At 38.2% G+C, this 22041-nt stretch overlaps 1 protein-coding gene across 2 annotated transcripts; it reads left to right on the top strand.

Annotated features, from left to right (window-relative positions):
• The first annotated feature begins 580 nt into the window (after positions 1–580).
• Positions 581–21509, top strand: LOC143849567 (histidine acid phosphatase family protein). Of its 2 annotated transcripts, XM_077358629.1 has the most exons (12): positions 581–739; positions 4096–4183; positions 5826–6131; positions 8797–8955; positions 14088–14228; positions 14394–14450; positions 14914–15052; positions 19260–19364; positions 19493–19713; positions 20751–20792; positions 20864–20951; positions 21215–21509. In XM_077358629.1, the coding sequence occupies exons 1-12, from the start codon at positions 642–644 to the stop codon at positions 21271–21273; spliced, it is 1503 nt and encodes a 500-aa protein (XP_077214744.1). In that variant the 5' UTR covers positions 581–641; the 3' UTR covers positions 21274–21509. The 2 variants fall into 2 exon arrangements, with proteins under 2 accessions (XP_077214744.1, XP_077214743.1); XM_077358628.1 differs by having other exon boundaries at positions 20864–21509.
• The last annotated feature ends 532 nt before the right edge of the window (positions 21510–22041 follow it).

The raw sequence follows: 22041 nt of genomic DNA, 5'->3' as shown, positions 1-22041 counted from the left end.
CAACGAGTTCAAAGATCTAAAAGACCTGGATTTTGTCTGATGGGGAAAGATTGAAGTCCATTATTTTTTGAAAGTTACAGTGCGGCTCACTTTAAAGGATGTTCCAAACCATTCATTTGTTGGGCCACAATGTTACTTAATAGGCTGTACCCTGCGGATCATCTCCACAGGATGATCCTAACCTCAAATCTATCAAGGTTTCTATAATGTACAGTTGTACAAATTGGAGACTTAGATTGAGATGATAAGCGAGGTGCAGCCTATTTATGCCCTGGTCCAAAAAATGCATGGTTGGGATCATCCCGATCTATCAAGGTTTATATAATGTACAGTCCTTGTATAAATTGGTGGGTTAGGATCATCATTTGAAGTGGGACCGCTGTGAGTTTAGAAGAATAAGGTCTCTACGCTCTGGCAGCATATAAAACTCTTACGTATAACATTCCTGTTGGGCTCAGGTTCGTGCTAGGGTAATTCGGTAAATATCGGTTGTGGCCTTCACAACCGGTAATTCGGTCAAATTTGGGCGAATGAGGTTTTGGTGGGGGCGAATTTAAGAGCCTAGAATGTCCTCGTAGATTTCACTTTTCAGGTCGGTTTTTAAACAAGAAAAAACGAGTCGGTCTCTTCACAGATGGACAATGGCCACAATCACCCTTATTCTCCTTCTCGTACCTTTCCTCTTATTTTCTCACGCTGAATGCTTCGACGTTCGCCAACATCTCTCCACCGTTACAAGGTAATCTCTCTCTATCTTTATAATGTTGCTAGGGTTTCTGAGTTGTGGATTCTGATATGTTTGAATTTTAGAATTTTACTGCCTATCGCATTTCTAGGGTTTTTTTTTTTCCTTTTGTCATTTCTTCCCTTCATTTATCATGTAATTTTATTGTAATTATTCTTGCGTTTTGCGAGATTGACGATTTGATGATTGTCTTCTAGGTTATGATGAAGAAATTTGTTAATTGAAACGAACTACGGTGTTTCTGAATATTTCTATTGACAGCAATTTATTTCTTAATTTCATCATACACGTAATGAATTGAGAAGCTGAAGTGGTTAAGGTGGCAAACGGGCCGTGCCGGCCCGAGGCCCGGAAAGGCACGGCACGGATAGCTACAGTGACGCGGGCCGTGCCGGGCTATGGGTTTAGGCCCGCGGCACGGCACGATAAGCGGCCCGGCTCTGTAAAATCAGTGTAAAAGTGAGTATTTAGGGCTATTTTCCTGGCCCGGCACAATACAGGCCGTGGGCCGTGCAGTGCCTAACCTTCAACTTTTCCGTGCCGGCGGCACGGCCCGTGGACGAAACGTGCCGTGCCTGGCCGAGAAGTTTTGTCCGTTTGCCACCTTGATGAAGTGGTGACATGCTTTGACGGCATTTTGTTTGAAACATTTTTTTAACAGAAAGGAATAGGCAAATCATTTGACCTATGAGTCTTTTCTCTCCAGAAGACGTCCTTCTATGATGCCCAGACACACGTAGGACCAAATGATATGGATATTCAATGTTAAAAATAATACCCTCAGATTTGAATATGAGAACATGGGTACAACAACGTTAATAGCATACTTAATGCTAGCCATAAAAAAAAGAGAGGGTATTATATGGGTCATGCACTCATGCCTATGTAAGAGTCATGCCTGAGTCGTGTATCCGAATCATTCTTATCGTGTTCATGTGGATACTTTGACTCAGCAGAAGTATTTGGGTAGGTGCTGCAGTCTTCTCTTGTTCCATATAAGGTAAGGTCAGGGAGTTTTTAATTTTTGTAAGTGTGTCTTTTGAATTATGATTATGTCCTTACTGACTATAGAGCATGGATGGGGTGCTGCGGTCTGCCCTTTTTCCATACTAGGTAAAGTGAGGGTTTTTTTTTACTTTTTGTAAGTGTGCCTGATTAGTTATGATTATGTCCTTACTAACTATAGATGATCATGGAAGAAAAACTTGAGTTTTGGGTGCGACTTGAATGGGTGGCTAGGGTGAGCGGAACTGTAACCGTTTTGTTGGTGGATACGGCTTGATTTGGGTGAACGGCTGCTGCTCCATGATTTCCAAGAGAGTGAAAAACTCCCTCTCCTCTCTAGGGATCTCTAATAAATTTTTGAGCGAGGTGAGTGCTGGGATTTCTTTAAGTAGTGGGGCCCTTTGTAGCCGCCAATAGGAATTAAGACCACATAAGTGATTTAAGTTAAGTGACTTAAGTGACTCTCAAGTGATACCATTAAAAAAAGTTGCTCTCAAGTGGGCCATGGTATGGATCATTGGTAAGTCATGGTGAGATGCGGGCCCTAGCTGATGTGGACAACCCCCACATCTAGGACACCAAAATAGAAATAATGCTAAAACAGAAAGTGCTCAAAACAAAAAGTGGTCCTAAAATAGAAAGCGTTCCAAAAAATAGAAACTACGCTAAAATGGAAACTATGTAAAAAGAATCTCATGGCTCGAACACATCAGGGGGCACCCCTCGGGTTTCCCACTTTTTTTTTCATATGCGCAACTTTTGTTCCACACTTCCACACTGATAAATTGCGAAACAGATAACCCTCCCAATGCAAGATCCTTTTAACTGAGTCGTCGTTGTAGTCCTTTGAAGCCACTTTGACGGTAATTTTGAAAGGTACCACCCTGCGTATTGCAACTTTTTGGATGGGATTGCCATGCTCATGCAACCAATCTTCAATGAATTGAATGGAGGGCCAATGGACGTTTTGACGTTGATGCAACCTGCCAACCCTTCAGAGGCTACCAGCATGGTTTCCGGACTGACAGAGCTTAGAAGGTGATGGAGTAGCCGAGACTCCTCGCCAGCTAGGACATTTCTAGAGCAACAAAGGACAGAGGAATGCTCCTGCTGCTTTGGAGGCAGAAATGAGCTCCCCATCCGACTGCTTGGAAGTCCTTGCATGGGGTACGAGTCCTCCACTATGCGCTTGTGATGGCCATCATCCATCATCCCTAGCCATCGGGACATTAAAGTCAACATGCCTGGCGAACAACACTTTCCTCAATGTGAGCATTCCACACGTCGCTGGAAGTTGGTGATCCGACATCTCCCACATACCCAAACCCCAAGCTTCTGTATGATTCATTCTGTTACCGCTTTCTACACTCTCATATTCCTCTTTCTTAGATGAAATGCCCATTTCTGAGAATTTTCGGAACCTCGGGACCCAAGAGAGCTGTCCCATTGTGCCTGCGGTCTAAGACCACAGGTGGCCAAACTTTCACCAACAGAAGTTTTGAAATCCGCAATCATTACAACGCCTATGTTTTCTGCCACAATGGCTACCTCGATCTCTTGCATCTTCTTCTTGATCACCATCCGCACTCTCGTTCACCATGAGGGTAGTGCTCCCTCACAAAGAATTTGAATTTACATCAAGTTAGTAAGGTTTTGGGTGTATCTGATTGGGATTTTGATTTTCAAGTGATGGGAGATCTGTTTTAGCGTTTTCGAATGGTAAGACGTGGGTTTTTAGGATCTAGGATATTTAAAAGGTAAGATTTTGGGTTTTGCTCTTCAGGTATGGAAGATATCTTCTCAAGTGATTGAAGCCCTTGGCTTTAGTACCACATGAAACCATGCAGAACCAAAGAATACAGAAAATAGAAGAGGCATATAGGGCAGACCATATTTTATGAATTTGAGGATGAGCTGAAAGGCATGAATGACTATCCGTAACATCTTATATATGCTTATGTACAGAAGTAATTAAAAAGAAATTCTCCTATATGACTTACATACACCATGTAATGGTCATTTAAAAAAAAAAAAGGTATATAAGTGATCTATTTTCCATGATAGGAAGAAAAACTAAAAAGTAACAGACAGAGCCAAGTTGTGTATGTTTGTAACTCGCAAGGCTTTGTATTGTGATAATATATGTTCAGTAATTTCAGCATCAGTTCTGTTCCTGTCTTTAAGCTTCTCTAGATATTGTTGCTATTCATGGATATTAGGATATAACCGTGTTTATGTTTTACCAGTACAATGTTTATGTTTCATCTCAAAAGATTAAAAGAATTATAAATAGCTTTATGTTTTGACAAATCTCTTAGATACTTATAGTTTCTATTTATCGGCAGATATGATGCTGTGAAAAATGCCACCAATGTGGCCTTTGTGGCTTCTGCTGTTCCAGAGGGATGTAGTGCAATACACTTAAATCTTGTGGTATAACTTCTGACCAGGCTATAGTTATTTTTTTACCTTAGCCATTTTAATTTTCCTCCATATTATTATCCGAAGGTTATTTTTTCATGAATATATGTTAACTGGCATTTTCTTCAAGAGCCGTTTTTTAGTAGCTAAAATGCTGAGCCGACTTTGTTGCACAATTTCATGCTTAGATAGGTTCGAGCTTTCCTAAAAGAATATTTTCTCCTTTTGATAAGTCCGAGTGTATTTAAAACTTAAAAACTCATCTTTAGTTTTAATTGAAACTTATGTGGATCTGTTTTTAACAATATATTATTAAATCTACATGAATGATAAAACATGTGAAACTATAAATCCCTAAAACTTGTAATTGTAATTAGTCGTGGAATCTTAATCGTCACCTACATCAACCCTTCCTCTCTAAATTATTATAATCTTAACCATTTCAAAAAAAAATAATCTTAACCATTCAAATTTTTTTATTTATTATAATCTTACTCTTTTTATGCACTTCGTATTCACTTCCATTGGGGCTTATTACATGATTCATGTTGACTTTCAATGATGCTTTCCACTTGTTTACTCTTCACTTTCTGTAGAGATTTTTGCTTCCCACATTTTCTCTTTTCTAGACCCCTTGCTTCCCGCTTCCCGCTTCCGCTCTATGCATTCGCTTCTCGTAAGCGCTTCCCACTAGCAACTATGGTCAAAAGACAACTTTGGTTTTTTGCTACCAAAATGTTTATATTAGGGTTTCATTTATTTTTCCTGTGCCCTTTATACTAGGTATGATTGTCTAGAGAAAAGTTGCGTTTTGGCACTCAAACAAATTGAGTTTCTTATGGAATGAGACTCGATTATCCAAAAAATGGAAGGGTCTTGAGGATCTCGGAGGGTGGTAGGTTGTCTCAATATATGTCCTACTAAATACTAGTATGTCCTTCAACAGATTGTACCTTAGCCATAAGATGTCAACTTTAGCTCGAAGAGTAGGTGAAACCTACCCTTCTCATCCATTTGACACATGCAATTTCTTTCTGGTCGATACACCTGCAACTCACACTTAAATTCTCTTAGTATCAACTTGTTCAATTCTACTTGGATTGGTAGTTTATTCACATTCCTTTGAAAAACATCTGTTGCATACTAGGGTATATTATGGAAATCCCAAATAAGGGTGTAAAATTTTTGTCTATAGACTCTTAGCACTTCGAGTTTGGTCTACTATGTTGTTAAGTAGGTAAGATGTCCAAATAATTGTATCATGTATACGAGAAAATCTGATTCACTGAAAGAGGAGATTTGAGACCCGGGGTTTGTTTCTTCTGAAAGCTGAAACCCTGGGGTTCGGTATCCTTCTTTGCAGTCCTTTTCTACTTTTAACTTGCCGCATTTTCTCACATGTCTATAAAGGTGTTGTTTATCTGAAGGCAATATTGAATTTCTTCCTTCCCTAGTTCAATCATTTGACATTTGATGTGTGCAGTTTGCTTTGGTTTACTGAATATGATTTCACTATAAGATATCAATCTAAGGTTAATTTACACGTCAATGATTACTTTGCTGTTGCATCAATAGTCTAGTTGTGATAATTAAGCAGAAGTTTTGTGACAGTAGAAAAAGTAGTTTTTGGAGGTTCCTAATTTTGGATTTTCAGGCAAGGCATGGAACACGTGCTCCTACCAAGAAACGCATTAAAGAGTTGGATCGATTGGCCGTTCGTTTAGAATCTATTCTGAATGAGGCAAAACAAGCGGCACAGGAAGACAATGCATCGTTGCAGAAAATTCCTGACTGGTTATGGGGATGGCAGTCTCCTTGGAAAGGAAAACAGAAAGGTGGGGAACTAATTGAGAAAGGAGAGGATGAACTGTATCAACTTGGAATTAGAATCAGAGAAAGATTCCCTGATTTGTTCAAAGAGAACTATCACCCAGACATCTTCCCAATAAGAGCAACCCAGGTCAATTATCCCCTTCGTTATCTAATTTATTTTCATTTAATTATGTGAATGTCTACTAACAAAATAAGATCTTCAATGATAATGTTGTGATAGCAATGACATAGTGTAGATATTGATGGTCTTTTGAAACTTATATTCTCACTGTATGGTCTAGAAAACTCGAATCTTTGTTCAAGTTTCAGAGTTCAAAAATGACTTTAAGATGCCTTGTCTACTCAAATATTCCAGACTATGCATTCACAATCACTTGAGTATAGAATATGATTAATAGAAAACACTTCCTACTATGTTTTCCACATTCCCAGTCGATTGATTCAAATTGTGGGTCATTTGCCCTCTGGAACGCTAAAGTCAGAGGGCAAATGACCATACTATGGCTTGGATGCAAAAGAAACCCATTGTTACAGTTTTTATAATCCTGCGCAAAAAATATGAGAAATTTTCCAATTTTTTATTTTGTATATAAGTAAAATCTACCAAATTTTCAATATCAGTTTGTAAATATGCGTAAAACCATGCAATATATGTATACCTAGTAGCATATATAATATATTAGAAAGGCCAAATGAACCTCTGCCAACATCTCACATACCATTGTATTATATAGCAGGGGATTAGACTTTAGAGTACTGTGTACTTGTTCTCGTTGTCTGTACCAGAAGAACATGCTTGCAGTAGCATAGGTATAGAACAGCTTTAAATGTGCATATGAGTGGGATCTGTTCTCCAAATTGATACTGATGACCTGAAAATATTAAATATCACAAACCCAATCCACGCTTCCTGCTGTTTCGCATTTGATTCTGATCTGGGCAACACCCTCTGTTCTACTGTTGCGGTTGTTTCTTTTATTCAGTACATATTTGATGTTTCGGTTTGGTGGGAAAAATTTTGATCTCAGTTAAAGCTTGCATGGGTCAATCTGACTTTCTGAGGATCCTGGCCTAGATTCCTAGCAGACTCATTTTCAACTACATTTATTGTAGGAGTCACCATTTTAAAGGACTTGCTCATCCATTGTGTTCTCAGAATCTTCCCTTCTGGGTTATCTCTAGAAATGAAAACAGAAGTTTAAAAATTTGGTATGTTAAAGTTGAATTGAGCTTATCTGAGGTGAGTCCATTCCTGCATTAGATGATTTCTTAGTCAAATCCAAGCCCTTACTATATCTTCCTTTTATTATATCTTCTGTTACCCACCGCCCATCGCAATGCAGTCTCCGAGTATTCACTGTCATTTCTGGAAGTTCGTCTTTAAATTTAACCGGTGCCACATTTGATATTTGAGGTTTCCCCCCCTCGTTTTCCATTGTTTCTGAAATTGGTATGGAATATGCATGGACATCCTGCACTAAACTCTTGATTGAGGAACTCATCTGCAGATTTTTTTTGGAAATGGTTAAAAATTATTATAGTGGGCCCAATCGGGTTCGAACTACTGACCTCTTGATCTAGCTCATCTGCAGAAATTAATCAATTAAATAGACATTTTGTTTCATGCTGTTTGTGCGTAGGCATATTTCCTGTTTGTTGCTATGTTTCCATTTGGAATATATGTCCTGGTATTTATCTTAGTGTGGTGCTCTATATTTCATGTCATTCGGAGGAGTCGCTTGGATGTGCGTAATTCGATTGCAGGTGTAAATCGATTTGCTTGGAGTAGACATTGTAGATAACTCCCTTCTATTTCTCCCGGAAATTGAATAAGTGTTGTTTGGCTAACAAATTCATGAAGATTATCTGTTAACAAAATGGGTTGGTAGTTCCAGTGGACATTCAAGTAAATTCAATTTTTTGAAAATTATATATGACCTAGTGGCCCATCTATTTTAATATTTGGTGGGGGAGACGAAAAGCCATGTAAAGTAACAGAAGATGAGTCGCCGACTGCTACTAAGAACCTAACAGAACTTTTCAAAATTTGGGTTCTAAAACCACTTGTATAGGCCGGGGTTGAGAATTGGGGGCCCGCCGAGTCTAGCTGCTTGGTGGGGGTCTCTTTCATATCTATGCGGTTCCCGGCGAACAATTACAGGACCCGTTATTACGGCTTGGTCTCTTTCAAATATCATATTTTGGGAAACCTTAACCAGCAAAATGTTTTAACTAATTAATATCCTTTAAGTCTATAAATACATGAATTGCTATCAAAAGCTCATTAGCTACCTATTAGATCTCTTTATCGTCTTTCTTTTTGCTTCCTATGCCACCAAAAGGGAAAATCAAGCGAGATACCAAGTAGTACTAGGTGCAAGAACTAGCTAGAATGTCTGCCTTGGTGTTTGGAAATTTCTATGGCTTTTTATATTTATTTGTCAATTATTTATGGCTATTTGTACAATGAGTCTGGGGCTACATCACCATTGGACTTTTCACATGTTATAAATCAAGGGCTACATCTTCATTTGATGTTTGCCTTATGTTTAACATATAGGGACCCACAAATGACTTGATTAGTGCCCACTGGCCACTGACACAGATTACTTTCTATTTTATGTTTATCATCTCTTTGGGCTACAACCTATTCTAATAGGACCAATCAATATGAAATTAAGTGAACATCTCTGGCCTTGCGACAGATATTATTTTATATGTTTGAAGTCCATGAACTTGATTGTGACTGCTCTTCTAGTAAACCTTATAATCATGCAAGTTGAATGATACAGGTTCCACGAGCATCAGCTAGTGCTGTGGCATTTGGCATTGGGCTCTTTTCTGGTAAAGGAACCCTCACACCAGGGCGGCATCGTGCTTTTTCCGTGATAAGTGAGAGCCGCGCAAGTGATATATGCCTGAGATTTTTTGATACATGCGAAACTTACAAGGTACGGATATATTCCCCTCAACATGTAGGATATTGAGGCTACATAATGATCCAAAATTAGATTTGGATTTCACCTGTAAATTTTAATAGAAGAAAAAAAAAACAAGTATACAAAAGATATATGGAATAGGAATTCGTTCCCTCTTCCTCGTTGTATTTCTTATTCACTTTTAAAATAAAAATAAAATAACAATCCATCCCTACTGGCCATCTCATACAGTGCCTTTTTCTAAGGAGAGGAGCAAAACCGATCGAACTCTAATGCTAAATAGATAAGCTAAAAAGCGTGGCATCTACATGACTCTCCAACGTTGGGGACTTTTTTTTTTTTTTTCTTTCCATTTGAAGATATTGGCACTGAGATAATGCATATCTCATAACCTCCTTCTCATCACAACCGAATTGGTTGGAGAGCCCATCCAAATCGGAATACTTGCTTGCTTGTTTTGCCATGTCACTTACCATGTCATCATCCTACTAAGCATGCTACTTGCCACGTCACATGCCGAGTCAGCACATGTGCCAAAACATGCCACTCCATATGGCCAAAAAACATGTGTGCTGTTGTTACATGTGGTGCCTCTGATTGGGCCCACATTTGACCACGATCCACCTGGATCACATATTTACAGAGGAGTACTCTTCAGCTTTCATTTTTTTTTAAAAAGAGTACTCTTCAGCTTCTTTATGGTATTTAAGTTCTAATCTCATTTAGTTGATATTTTGATATTTTCAAATATTCGAACAAGAATAGAACGTTAGAAAGCCACCCCTTTTATTTACTAACTTGTGTTGCTATGGAATTGTGTTGGAGGGTTTCACCCATACATTTTTATGGAACCAAACCTTTCCTTAGCTTCTGTTACATTCTTATCTGGCACGGTTTTGTTATGGTGTCACCATTCTGTTTGTTTCATCCGAGATCTTCAATAGTTTGCCTGCGTATTATTTCATGCTTTTTTTAATCATGATTGTAATACCTTCTATACTTTCCCGTAGTTCGTCCTGCATCATATTTGGTATCAGAGCACAGGATGGAAACATGTCGTCTAGATGCAGTCACAATAGAATAGTTGAGTTGTTGGAAGGCTTAAACGCCAAATTTGAACGTTTGTTCTCCCACCTGAATCCTTAGAAGCAGCCTCGGGGTGCCGCTCCCACCTTGGAACCTCGATTCGGCGCTCCTTAGGAAGGAGCTTCCAGGGAGCGTGACCACAGAGATACAAGAACTGTTCTAATGACACTCCCAGCTTGCTTCTATTACTCTATAAGTCCCGCCATCATCAACTTCCCTACATCAAACTCCTCCAACTCTTCAAAGTACTTCATTAGAGCAAGTACAAGGGCTTGTGCATCTTCAGAAGGCACAAGGAACGAGTGCACGCAAATGAAGATGGTGAAGATGGTTAGAAATTAGCTTTTAGATGTATTTAAATTTTGAAAGATACGTATGAAAATGGGTAGAAACTATTATTTTTTGATGTAATTGGATTTTGAAAGATATATAAGGCAAATATTGCATACATGCTCCCATGACGCTCCCAAACTTAGACTCTTCTAGACCCCACGCTTCCCCGCCCCCGCCCCCGCTCCCACCTCCACCCCCGCACCCGCACCCGCTTCGTGCTTCTAAGCCTGAATCACGAGGATGGTACTCAACAATATTTCCATTCACTTCATGTAGCTTTTGAGACTCCACATGTTGCACCAGAGTCATGGGTTTGTCGACAAATTCATTGCTTATACCTTCTAGAGCATGCAATTAAAGCAACGGACTAGAGCTGCTATCATTATCCAAAGTTAGTTCCGATGATACTTAGCTTATACGCATTACACGAGGATAATGATGACGACGATCTTTATTCAACATGCCTCGAAAAGAAAAGTCGTGCGACAAAGTCTGCGTGATCTTCAATTAGTACCAGCAGATGCAGATGGTGTTGCAAAAGCAATCTTGAAGTTGTTCATTCCACTAGTGGGTTTTAAGTTCAAAGATTATTTTGAACCTGAATTCGACATCCAGATTATGCTCATCAGAGTACACGATCGTTTGACATACTTACTACCATGGAAATGCTTAGTCTGTTGGAAAGGACAACCATATTCGTCGCTCACGAAGATCAAAGCTGATGAACTCCCAACAATGAAGTTGATCATTATACTTGACTGGGTCAAGTCCTTTAAAGCGGGGGATTGTGATGGAGCCATGGGGGACCACCCAAGATGCCATGAAGAATCGAGGAATTAGGAAGGTGTGGCACATCGTTGATGTTAAAAGTGTTTTATTTAGTTTTTAGAATGTTAAATCTAAGTCTTTTTAAGTCATAGGGAGCATTAGAGTCTTTTCTCTCTAAAATCACTTAAGTTCTTTGAGTTTTGGGTGTTTTAAATAGGCCCCACATGTATTACAAGATTTTAAGTAGGAAGCAAGTCTTTTAGTCATTAGGGGGTATTTTGGTCCAAAAAAATTAGTTGTTTTTAGGGTTTTAAGTTCTCTTCTTTTTTCTTATATATTGTAAGCGTTAGGTCACTTTTCATTTTAACAGTTTTCTCTTGCCTTCTTGCAAATCATGGGTGTGAAGTCTACTTTCCCTAAGGTGCGATGCTTAGGAACCCTGTGGTGCGATTCCTAAGGTTTTGGTTGGTGAAATTCCAAGCTTCCTATTTATCTCTTTCATGTTTTTTTTCTTATAAACCACCTTGAACCTTCCCAGGCACCCAAAACCTCCTTTGATCTCACCCAAAACTTAGCTTGCATTATTTCCACCTACCTTCTACCGAAAACCCCTAAAATATCCTTAAATTTTTTCCCGGCCTTAGAAATATTATTCAAATCCATCCCTATCCCATGTCTCAAACGAATTTTACACTTTCCCAGCATCCTTCGCAAGGAAGCAGGATTCTCTACTCAGAATGGGGAATCTCGATTCCCCGAAAATCGATTCGGAAACGGCAATCTTTTCGATTCCCCAATTTTTGGGAATCTCGTTTCTGAAACGTGTGAAACACGATTCCCACTGTATGGGAAATTCGATTCCCACTCTATGGGAAACGTATATCCCACTCTATGGGAAGCGCGTTTCCTATTTACCCTCGTCTCTTTCTAGTCCTCTTCTCTTCCACTTCTTAGTATTTACATGTAAAGTCATTTAAGTACTTAAGATTTACATGTAAATAAGGGAATAACTCCTATTTGAATCTATTAAAAAATAGTTTCAAGACCCAAATCTAAAAGGTTAAAAAGTCAACTTTCTAGTTCTAGTACAAAATTTGAAAAAAACAGGTCGGGTCAAAATCTTAACTTCCTAACGATGGGGTATTTTTCCAATTTTAAAAATTCATAAATTCTATCACGTCCAAACATTATTAAATCTTAACAGTCCGGTAAAAAAAATCTCATAATTTGGATTAAATTTTTTTTTCTTCTTGTCAGGCACTGGTCAACACAGGCATTTCAACTGATAGTGTTTTTCCTATAAGTAAATGTGGGATTTTTTAATAAAAAGTATTTTTTAAATATTCGATTCATATAATTATTTCTTATATATATATATATATATATATATATATATATATATATATATATATAATTTTTTTTTTGATGGGTAAGTTGGGGTTAGGCGGACCCCTACCAGATATATTAATAAGAGGAAAGATATATAATAAGATCAAGACAACCCCTCAGAGAGAAGAGGGGGAGAACAAGCTCTAACAAACTAGAGCAGAAAACAAACCAAAGAGACAACCCCATACATGTCGGAAGGGGCAACCCAAACACAAAAATGCTCAGGAGAGCAAAAACCCATAAAGAAAAACAACAGAAGAAAGAACACATCCAGGGGATGCAAACAGCCCATAGAACCGCCCCAAGGCAGCAAAAACCACCACTACCTTTTTAGTAATTTTTTATTTTTTTTAATATTTAACTATTAAAAAAAATTCTCTGACCCTTCACGCTTATCGCTTCCCACCTTCCTAGAGCCTTCGCTTTCCGCTTCCCGCTTTCACTTCCCGCTCCGGCAATTCCTTCTATAGCTTCCGGACATATGTCTGCACCACCCCAAACATATCCTAAACACTGTAGAACCCAATCCAATCTCATATTTTAGGATCCACGACCATAATTTTTACCGATCCTTTTCATTCCTAACCCCCCTCCTATAGATCCGTCTTGCATCAGATTTGATATCAGAACCAAGTATTAGACTTCCCATTCGACTGTCCTGCGTCATAGCCGCAATGTGATCTTCTAAAGGATAAATTCATACTAGATAACTTTTATAAAGCCTTGAGTAGAGCTTAATGTACAGTTTGACGTGGAGCCTTCTAATGTTCCCTCTACGTACTAAATCTGCTGTATACTGCCAATAATTTTGTACTCTCTGGTTGTGGGTTGTCTATCCCAGTTGACCTAGCCTAATCTGTATCTTAACTAAGTTTCTATTGTATAATATGTGCATGATGAGCTAAAGGATCCAAATCCTAGTTGTGACCTTGAGATACTTCCCATTGATTTAAAACATGTACTCATAAATGCCTGCATAAACTAGCTGACTAACCTTATTGCATTGGCTAAGTCATGTTTTGTGACGATCAGATAGATTAACTTCCATATCAACCTTTGATAGTTACTTAGATCTTCCAATGGTTTCCAATCTTCAAAATTAAGGTGGTGATGGAGTTTCATTGGACAATTAATTGCTTCACTCCCATCTTCCCAGTTCTTACCTGAAGGGTCAAAGCTCCTTGTTGGTGGTTTGGGGGCTCATTTTGGAATTGGTGACCGAGGGGTTGGGGAGGGCCACTTGAAGCTGAGGAATTGTGGTTTCTTTGGACTTGCCTTGGAGTTTTCTTGTGTTTGACCTTTGTGTAGCTGTGGGTTGGGATGAGGAGGGGGGAGTAATGAATTTGCTACGGATTTCGTCAATGTGGCGCCATGTGCATATTCCTCAGCCAAGATTTGCTCTACATGTAGTACTTGAAATATGCCGAATCTGAATATGTTTGTCAAATGGTAGTACTAGAGAAAAATAGCTTGCAGCTCTAGATAGCATGAAGTTATGAAATTCTGTTGTGTTAAACCTATATGTGAGCTTGTACATAGGATTAGAATATTCTCTTTTTTATGTGTAGGAATACAGGAGAACTCAGGAGCCTGCTGTTGAGAAGCTTAAAGAACCTATCCTAGATGAAGTTCGCTCTGCATTGATCACACGATACCAGCTGAACTTCACAAGGCAGGACGTTGCTTCCCTCTGGTTTCTCTGTAAGCAGGTAAGTTTTCACTTTACTTTTACTTTTTTTTTTGTATTTAGAATAACTTCTAAAGATATGATTCTTTGCCAAATTTATTTCCATAAAACTTGAATGCATGTATATTCTTTCCCTGAGTTTATCAACCTTTTCGCTCTAATGCCAGTCTTCTTTCTTACTATGAAGGAAGCATCATTACTAGACATAACTGATCAAGCATGTGGCCTTTTCACCCCTTTTGAGGTATGCTAGTTTCGACAATCCTCTATTTAAATATGCAAGTTAAGATATCCTTTCCTGCTCGTAATTATTTTCAAATCTATAACCTAATAACCGTAATTGCCAGGCTAGTCACAAAAGTCAACTCAAATTTACTGCTTCCCTGTTAATATTATCAGAGTATCAAAACTGAGATCACTGACATCCATTTTAAATTGCTAAAATATGTTATTACTATTCTTACTCCTAAATTCAACATAATGGTGAAGAAATTGCTTGCTATTTTTTTTGTAACTGATTTTATGCTTTATTATTCACCTATCCCCAATGTTTGCATTTAATCTCATATTACCTTGAGGTTGAATTGTATTATCTTATGCAAAAACTGGTTCTAAAATGCTTAATTGAAATTAAATCATAATCTTTTGATTTTGTTCTTTGTATGTTTGATTGCTTCTTAACATGTATGATGTCTTTACTTGTTTAGGTTGCTTTGCTTGAGTGGACAGATGATTTGGAGGTATTTATACTGAAGGGCTATGGTAACTCAATAAATTATCGTATGGGAGTTCCATTGCTCCAAGATGTTGTCCAGTCCATGGAGCAAGCTATTGTGGATTCTGAAGGTAAAATGAATAATTGGCTGTTTGCCGTACCGAGCTTCATAAAAATAATTGGATGCTTTTGAAGGCGATCATTGGATCTGAACACTTGCGCTATTAAATTTCAATGCCCTTTCTCTAAAATTTCTCTGTAGATACTAGTTTTGGATTGAGAATATTCATGTTGCACGAGTATGAAGTGTCACGATAAGTTCTTTACCGTGTGGCTACTGTTGGAAACTCACCGATTCTTGACAATTCATAATGTATCGTGTGATGAAGTGATGAAGGGTGTTCGATATCATGCAATCTTGATCCAGTTAATTCAACATTTCAAATATTTTAATGACACGTAAGGCGCATATTCAAATAAAGTCTTCCTGATTAGTACTCTGCAAATTCACTCCGATGAGGTGAATGTCACCGAATAACCACATTTAGTATTTTTTACAAGAATCTGATGTCCCCCAAATCCCAAACAAAACTATGAAATGAAAAAAAAAAAAAATCGTAAACAGGAGATTTCTCCTTGCTCTTACTATATTGTTCCACTGGGCTTGGATGATGGGAACTCTTCGTTGACTGTATCATTGTGTATTCATGTGAGAATTGACTTTGTAGAAAGCTTTAACCTCCCAGTGATCTGAAGTGCTAAGAGTCTTTTAATTCAATTCTTCTTTCTTCTTTTTTTCTAATACAATACACATTGCGTTGGATTGTTTGCTTCTTCATGATGCCAGGGGTTCAGTTTAAAAACTTCATTGGTGTTTTTTAATTTTACCATTTCATGCACCAACTCCCAGGGTTAGGTATTCTTATTAGTCATCCAAGTGATTATATTCTTGGAATTGTCTTTTGTGCATGGGCTGCTCTGAGCCATGGTTGAACTTCCCAGGTACCAATGAGGATTTTCCTAAAATTGTTGTTCTAACTTTAGATTTTGTTGGGTTCATTGTCTCCTAATACACTTGAAAGCACCATAAGATTCCCTATGCATCCTTTGCTATCCAACTCGAGGTCAACTTTTTCAATTTCACGTGGGCACTTGTCATAAATTAATGTTTCTGTTCTATCAGAAGCTTGATATGGATGTAGTAAGACAACAGAGAAAAAAAAGAACCTACTCTGGAAAATTGTCATCCATAGCAATAAATCTTCCGCAATGTTAGGATAATAGCATTTCCTCCCATTTTTAAGTTGGGATACCACAAAATACGAGAAGGACAACGTTTACAAGCAAAAAAACACTGCCTTTTAAACAAAACTTAAAAAGAAATAATTGAAACCAGAGAAGGTTCCTACTTAAGCACATGGCTTAAGCTCATGGAATGGAGATTTATCCACAAGAATACAAGATGCGATGTTATTTTTCATGTAAACAGAGGAGAGAATATATTCGTCCCAGAAAGGCTCCAGAGCACTACCATGTCAAGGTTGCCAGAGCGGGAATCGAAAACGGGAATCGAAGGCCCCCAGAATCGTCGAAAGCGGGAATCGTGAAGCTGTTGGAGAGTCACCGGAGAGTCCAAGGAGATTCGCCGCGGAGTCACCGGAAAATCGTGTTTCACATAATAATAAACTGCGATTCCCAGAAGTGGGAATCAAGTTTTCAGGGAATCATAAACCGTGATTCCTAAAAGTGAGAATCGGGTTTCCGGCGAATCCGAACCGGGATTCCCAGTTTTTGGGGATTCGAGAAGATTCCCGTTTCGGATTTGAGAACCAGGGAATTGAGGTTCCCCACTCCCAGGGAAGAATCCTGCTTTCTTGGAGTAAAGTACTGGATATTTCAAGGCGATGATGCTATTTCTGTTCAGCTTTCACAATTTCTTTTTGTGGGACAACAATTCTACTGTGGATTCACTTTACGAAAGTTGTGAGACAACTCTCATCTCGATCAGCACTGTGGTCATTCTTTTTTGGGTAGAGGCTTCTTTTTTAACCTAAATTCTTCGAGGATAACCAAATAAGTGGGTCTTTGACCCAGAGTTGACTGCAGTAGTATTGCTAATCTGATGGAAGTTTCAACCATGAGCGGTGATGGGTGATGAGTTCGAAGCATTATTCCTGTCATTATTCTCTTCTTTCTTCTTAGACGGCCCTTGACATATAAGAGAATAAATCCTTGAGTTCCAAATCCTAGAAGTCATTTGAAACAGAGCGTTAAATGGAAACACCTCTTTTGACTTTGTGATTTCACTTCTATTGGTGGTGTGTGTGTGTGTGTGTGTGTGGGGGGGGGGGGGGGGGGGGGGGGGGGTTATATTAAGTTAATTTCACGATTTAATCTTTCGAAAGGGCATTAATTAATTTCTGCAAAATGTGTTTTCCTAATACAATTTGAAGTCAAGTAGATCTCGATCTCTCTCTCTCTCTACACACACACACAGTAAAAGGTTTCTGCGCTCGAGCGCAGATAAGCTTATCTGCACTTGAGTGCAAAAACAGGGTTGGGCCCACATTGTTTTGGGGGGGGGGGTGTTCCAAAGCATTCATTTGGAAGGCCCTTTCATGGATGGGGTGTCCACAAAAAATCAGCTCCATCGGATCATCTTAGGGTGTCCATTTGTGGGGTGAAAAAATGGGCAAATTAGTGGACAAACAGTATCTGTCCATTTTCACCCCCACAAATGGACACCCTATGATGATCCAATGAAGCTGATTTTTGGTGATGGGGCCTTTCAAATGAATGCTTAGGATCACCCCAACAATTTGCCCCTAACCTTGTTTCCTGCACTCGAGCGCAGGAACCCTTCTCTCTCTCTCTCTCTCTCTCTTTATATATATATATATATATATATATATGTATAGTAAACAGTTCCTGTGCTCGAGCTCATATATCTTATCTTCGCTTGAGGGCAGGAAACAAGTGTGGGCCCACATTTTTTGGGTGATCCTAAGCATTCATTTGAAAAGGACCCATCATGGATGGGGTGTGTACCAAAACTCAGCTCCATTGGATCATCTTAGAGTGTCCATTTGTGTGTGACAAAATGGACAAATATTGTTTGTCCACCCCACAAATGGAAGGGTTAGGTTGATCCAATGGAGCTGATTTTTGGTACACACATCATATATGATGGGGCCTTTCAAATGAATGCTTAGGATCACCCAAAAAAAGTGGGCCCACCATGTTTCCTACACTCGAGTGCAGATAAGCTTATCTGCGCTCTAGCGCAGGAACTATTTCCTCATATATATCTCTTGCCTTTCTACTTAAATAAAACATAGGGATTTCAGAAAGAAAAGTAGTAAAGTTTGGTGACTCGATAATTTTTTTTTCAGACCTTAAATTTCGAATCAGGTTGGAGGATACTGTTTTATTGGATATTAGGTTCTGTTGATTAACTTTTTACTATTAACCAGTTCCTCCTTGCGTCCAGCATTCTTTTATGTGGCCTGACAACAAAAGTTTCTGAAGCTGTCAGGTTTCTTCATTTTCTAGTTCTTGTCAAATGTTGATTCGTTAGATTTCAATGCTTCCATTTATTTTTTCATTGATTCGCATTGTCAACATAAACATAGTGTTAGTAAATTTATGTTGCTTCGTTATATTTTAATGCTTCCATTTATTGTGTCATTTTTCTTCTCATGTTAAAGATGATTTGCATGGTCAACATAGATGGTGTTTATATAGTACAGGGAGAAAACTCGTTTATGATGTAATGCTTCTGTTTTTGCATCAGCAAATTTTTTGATTTGTAAAAACAGATAAAATTGAGGTATATGATATTTACAACCTCTTGTTTTGATCGATGTCCCCTCTATTTCAAATATCTTTGATTGGTTATTACTGATCCCAAAAAGGCTTTTAAATGACGATATGAGGCACATTTGTCATAACAAAGGGGTGTAAATATCTGTCTCCAATTATTGTATCAAAGTCTCTAAAATCTAAAATTATGGAACCTTTTCAAACTATGAACAATCCTGAGAATGTGCCTTAATATATGCAACTGTCCCACCCTAAATTTTGTTAATATTGTGGAGCAAAGAATGTTCCGCAATGGTCCAGTACGACCATTCTACTGCTAATGTCACCCATGAATCATGAAATAAACATAAATTTGAAATAAAACTAACCAATGTCTATCAATTGGATTTGAATATGTTTTGTGATAAGGAGATCAAGACAATTGGAATACCTGAGTGCTATGCAATTCTCTTTGTTATCTCAATTGTTATGTTATGTTTAACATTGCACTTATAATTATTTTCTTTATCCTTCTAGAACACCATGCCCAAGGTACTTTCGAAAAGGCAAGACTTCGATTTGCTCATGCGGAGACTGTTGTACCATTCACTTGTCTGCAAGGGCTCTTTCTCGAGGGATCTGGTAAGCTTTCCATCTAGGATACTCATCTTTCTTGTGATCAATAAATATGTTTGCATTTACTTATTGTGAGATGAAAATTACTGTTACTGTCTGATTTTTCACCTAGTGCTATCCATTGAATTTTTCAGAATTGGAAAAAATACAAAGGGAAGAACCCTTGCAACTACCTCCGAAGCCACCTCAGGAAAGAAATTGGAGGGGAAGCATGGTAGCACCATTTGCAGGGAATAACATGCTAGTTTTGTATAGTTGTCCCGCCAATGATTCTAACAGCGTTTCATCCTCACGAGCTTACAGAAACAAATATTTTGTGCAAGTTCTGCACAATGAAGTTCCAGTTCCTATGCCGGTAAGCTTAATTAAAACTATCATTTCATTTGGTATACTTCTTATTCTTCATCATCAACCGTGGATCTATTGTGTGGTTCCCTTTGAGTCTTTCTTCTAAGATTTATGTACATATTACTAACTATATGGGCACAATTCAAAAAAAAATGCTCAATATTTAACGACCCAAAACGAAGCAATTTTCCTTGAAGTCAGACATGTCCCAAGTTATGCCACTGGCTAGACTGGTCCTTTTCCGATTTTCTGTTTGTCTTCCTGATAGTCAATTTCACAAATCTCTCATGCATCCCATACATGAACATTTCAAATCAGGTAAGGGGAGCTATTACTTTTTTCATTGATTGGCACAAATACAAACCCATGCATTGTTGAATATGACTTGTTTAATTTTACTTGTAGCGTGTGACCGAGGGTGTCTTCATATTTTCAGTCATGTAGTTATTTGTTTATTTCTCATAGAAGAAATCTCATTTAATTAGTTTATTTGGTAATTATTATAGGTTTATATTTTTCCAGTGCTAGATAATCGAATGTCTTAAAGATAAATATGGTGGTCTGATAGTGTAAAATCAGAATATGTGATGAATAAGAGAAAGGAAGCCATGAGGGAGAATAGTAGTGTGATTCATCTGAAATGGGTCTTACAATGGTTATATAGTCCACAATAAATTACATAAATACCCTTATGTTGGGTATTTTACACTTTCAAACACCCTTGAGCTGAAATGCTCCTTTAAACATTTGTAGCTTGTCAATCAAACTAATGTGCTACCATTCGGAAAAAAAAAAATCACACTAATGTGCTAATATGTGCCAAGACCCTTAGTAAACTCTGCAATCTGAACGTTGCTGGATACATGAACTGACATCACCTCATTACTCTCTACTTTCTCCCGAATGAAATGAAAGTCAATGTCAATAAGCTACTATTCCATGGAAAAAACTTTCATGGCTCCCAATCATGGCCTTATTGAACCTTATTTTCTCATGCTTTTACTGTTACTGAGATTTTGATGTTGTGTATTGCGCCATGGACAGGGTTGTGGTAATACTGATTTCTGCCCATTAGAAGTGTTCAAGGTACTCCCCATCTCGCTGCCAAATCTCTAATTGATAACACATTTATCAAGATGATTTTTTATGTTCCGCAGGAAAAAATTGTCAATCCTCATATGAAGCAGGACTTCGAGACTGTATGCAAAGTCAAGATAGAAGCCCCAAAACCTTGTTCTATTACTCGTAAGTTGTCAAAGTTGTTGCGTTGGCTGTTCTTGCAGAAGGATGATGAAGCACACTCCCAAAAACACGAAACGGAATTATAATCCGCACAGTATTTCTTCAGAAAATTTCTTTGTCATATTTTCTTCGATGAAAGAAACTATCCTTCCACTCCTTTCCTCATCAGAGATACAGAAAAACCTTCCCTATTGGCGATCTTTCTTTCTTTTCACCAGATAAGCATTAAAGAACGTTTCTAACATAAGACTGCGATTTGATGGTAGGATTTATGGTGGATCTAATGGCTGGAACACGGAGCAATGTTGTTGAATGTTTGTCATAAACGGAGATCATACACCGACTATTTTATAAGGTAGAATCTTATCCACTGTGACTATTTGATATTCGAATTCTCGACATTTCTTTTGTGTTGCCATTGTTGTTTACAGGGGCTTGGTGATTATAATACAACCTTTGTAGTCCTGATAAGTCATCTTGTTCTTAGAGTCTTATGTACAACTGTGTTACAATCATTTTTCATTATAACCCTTATTATATGTATGACTGATATTTGACTGACCATGTTTTGAAAATGGGTTGAATATTCGGAATGGAGCATGAAAAGCGCATGAAAATTACGAAAAAAAACCCAATTTGAAGTAGAACATGTTTTTACTGTTTTTAGCGATTTATCATATTCTCTCACTCCATCCCTCTCATGTCTCTCCTCTCTTCCGCTCCACTCTTACAAAAAGCCATGTTTGGGGACCATGAATTTGTTTTCTATGAAATTGTAGTTTATCAAGTGGCAAGAGAGGGCTAGGGAGTGGGAGATGAAGAGACTTGAGATCACATGACCGAGGGGATGGTAAGAAATGGCTAAAATGCAGGGAAAAAATAGATTTCATTTTGATGAGACTGCTGCTGTCTCATGCAAAAGTCAGGGGCGCTCGAAATTTACTAGCAAATCCCTACTCATATAGGATATTTATTGGGAAATGCAGGTCTAGAGGTTTGAGACGGGGATCCTCTTTCACCTTTCCTGTTTGTTCTGGCAGCAGAAACGTTAAGTAGGCTATTGGATAAAGGGAAAGAGGAAGATCTAATTGAG

Source organism: Tasmannia lanceolata, unplaced genomic scaffold, assembly GCF_043159265.1.
Source record: "Tasmannia lanceolata isolate RefF3 unplaced genomic scaffold, GAP_Taslan_0.1 ptg000018l, whole genome shotgun sequence".
Lineage (NCBI taxonomy): Eukaryota > Viridiplantae > Streptophyta > Magnoliopsida > Canellales > Winteraceae > Tasmannia > Tasmannia lanceolata.
Note: the sequence above shows the minus strand (reverse complement) of the source record. Positions and strands in the feature narration are given on the sequence as shown.

Bases quoted from the DNA above. Each gene is read 5' to 3' on its own strand.
- LOC143849567 (XM_077358628.1), top strand. From the start codon at position 642: ATGGCCACAATCACCCTTATTCTCCTTCTCGTACCTTTCCTCTTATTT. The intron at 14,451-14,913 runs GTATGCTAGTTT...TTACTTGTTTAG, and splicing joins GCCTTTTCACCCCTTTTGAG to GTTGCTTTGCTTGAGTGGAC. The intron at 19,365-19,492 runs GTAAGCTTTCCA...TGAATTTTTCAG, and splicing joins GCTCTTTCTCGAGGGATCTG to AATTGGAAAAAATACAAAGG.